This window comes from Haplochromis burtoni, unplaced genomic scaffold, assembly GCF_018398535.1.
Source record: "Haplochromis burtoni strain Fernald_Lab_line unplaced genomic scaffold, NCSU_Asbu1 Contig_119, whole genome shotgun sequence".
Classification (NCBI taxonomy): Eukaryota; Metazoa; Chordata; class Actinopteri; order Cichliformes; family Cichlidae; genus Haplochromis; species Haplochromis burtoni.
Window position 1 is genome coordinate 1,767,157 of NW_024582480.1, and position 2,507 is coordinate 1,769,663.

Consider the following 2,507-nt stretch of genomic DNA (forward strand, 5'->3'; position numbering starts at 1 on the left):
CCTTCAGTGGTGCTAGTTTCAGTCATTATGCAAATGTACTGTTTATACGATTGGGGAAACCTGCAGTCAGCTGAGACTGAAGAAGTTACTTGGATGAGTGATGAAACGTTTCTCCCACAAAACGCTACGTCCAGATGAACACAACCAACTTTTGGGGATTTACTTACCTGAATGAGCATGCATCAAGAGGTTTTAACCCACTTTGGCAAGGACTGCCTAAAGCTAAATTTAAAAGCAGAAAATTAGAGGCCATCCAGGCCTTTATGTTTATGTGTGTTATCTGGCTTCATGGATAGATAAAGTTGGGTGTCATCTGTATAGCAGTGAAAATGTATGCTATGCGTTCTTATGATGATAATAATACAGTACACTATGATATCAGCAGGACTGAAGTGATATCTATTTATTAGGCACAACTGGAAGTCTTGTTATTCTGCTAAAGTTTTTTCCCACCAGTTTTTGCAAACACTTTAGAAAATTATATTAGCTTCAATAAAAATCATTTAAACATTTGCAATGTTTATTACCTCATTGTCTTACTTTAAACTAATTATTACAACAATACAAAGTTTTAAACTTTAGGTGATCTCAGTTATAATATTGTATTAAAGCATTATTGCAACTAATTGTACTATTAGCCATCAATACAAGGACGAGACAGCTTTAAAGATGGAATACAGATAAGGCAGGTTTAAGGGTGCAGTGAGAACTGAACATAACTGGCATCTCTTTAGTTTTTCTCTCTCTTTCAGTTTACAGTTAAAATGAAGACTGGCCATTTTAATGTCACCTCACAGATTATCATCATCACCAGGAGACCAAGATAACAATGAAAGATTACTGAACATCTGTTTTGTTGATTTGTTTGTGGCATTTTCTTTCAGCTGTCTTGTGTAACAGTTTCCAAAATGCTGATAGATTTTCACTAAGTGCAGCCAACACCTATGATACTCTCAGAGGTTGGGGAAACAGTAAGTCAATTTTAGTCAAATTTACTTGAGCATACAGTCAGTTATATTCAGGTGTGTTGCATCAGGGACACATGGAAAAGTTTCAGGACACCGGCCCTCAAGGACTGGAGTTTGACACCCCTGTCCTACATAGTCTCCCGTCAGAGTTGTGGCTCTGTAAGAGTGATAGATTTATGGACTATAGAAACATATGATATTGTTACTGTGCTTTACATTAAGTTGTTTACAATAAAAGCAAGGAAACACTTATTTTTGCATGACTTTTAATTTTCACATTGAATTAATGAAGAGAATAAAGGCACCATATCAGTTGTTTTTTGTTTTTGTTTTTAATGATGGATAAAATCTGAATGAAATTTTTATGAACCATTTTTGTAACTTAATTCTCAAAATATGCTTTAATCTCAGTGTTCGACATTCACACATAAGAATAACGTTTCATCCAGGCGATTAAAATTTGTCACAGGAGAAAACATTTGTAGGTCAGTTTCTGTCTTTTAACGTGTTAATCTTCATAAACTACAGTCACGTTACACACAGTTGAGAGCACCCAAGCCGCTGCTCCGCCAAAACTGCCAAATAATGCAGTGGCAGCCCATGACAAACCTGCTGCACCTACAGTGAAATCATGTTAGACACTATTAGCTCTATTAGCTTATTCAACATGAGCAAAGCTTTTAGAGAGAGAGAGAGATAATATATAGTAAATTATTCGGTTTACCCCAGGACTGCAAGGTTGCTATGAGACCTCCTGCTACAACTCCACCTCCACTAGCGATTGCCAAATATGACATCAGTTTGGCAGCGATGGAGCCTGCTGCTATTCCAGCTGAAGTGAACCCCAGTGAAGCCAGAATGGCAGGAGTCAGAATCACAGTTCCACCAGCTCCTAAAAAAACCCCAAAAAACATATATTAAAGATTTTCATTTCAAAATTATGCTGTGGTTAATGTCATGGCATACCTGCAGACACAAGGACCGTCTTGCCTGTTAAGGAAATACAAAAAGATGTCAAATAAATTCTTTACAATAATAATAATAATAATAATTCATATCCACTGTATAATGGGATAACACTGTTATTAAAAAAATAGACTCACATATTTCTTCCCATTCCATGTCTGTGCTTTCAAAGATAACATTCAAATGACACCAAGAGCTCAACTGCACAAACCTGATGTATGTTATTTACTTTACTTCCAAGAACTACCCCTCCCATTTATCAAATATGAACAGAGGAGGAGGAGCACAGGGATGTACCTTAAAAAAATAACACAGGCATGTACAGGGAGTGCAGAATTATTAGGCAAGTTGTATTTCTGAGGAATAATTTTATTATTGAACAACAACCATGTTCTCAATGAACCCAAAAACTCATTAATATCAAAGCTGAATGTTTTTGGAAGTAGTTTTTAGTTTGTTTTTAGTTTTAGCTATTTTAGGGGGATATCTGTGTGTGCAGGTGACTATTACTGTGCATAATTATTAGGCAACTTAACAAAAAACAAATATATACCCATTTCAATTATTGTTTTT

The 2,507-nt window shown here is 35.7% G+C and overlaps 2 protein-coding genes across 2 annotated transcripts in view; one reads left to right on the forward strand and one right to left on the reverse strand.

Moving 5' to 3' along the window:
- LOC121811896 (interferon alpha-inducible protein 27-like protein 2B) overlaps positions 1-2,507 on the forward strand; it is a 9,783-nt gene that overhangs the window by 2,660 nt on the left and 4,616 nt on the right. The gene's annotated exons all lie outside the window — the stretch shown is intronic.
- LOC102305192 (interferon alpha-inducible protein 27-like protein 2) lies at positions 576-2,184 on the reverse strand. The gene is made up of 4 exons (XM_005929615.3): positions 2,072-2,184; positions 1,935-1,958; positions 1,693-1,860; positions 576-1,586 (listed from the first exon to the last, which is right to left on the reverse strand). Exons 1-4 carry the CDS (start codon positions 2,088-2,090, stop codon positions 1,477-1,479), a joined length of 321 nt encoding a protein of 106 aa, XP_005929677.1. The 5' UTR covers positions 2,091-2,184; the 3' UTR covers positions 576-1,476.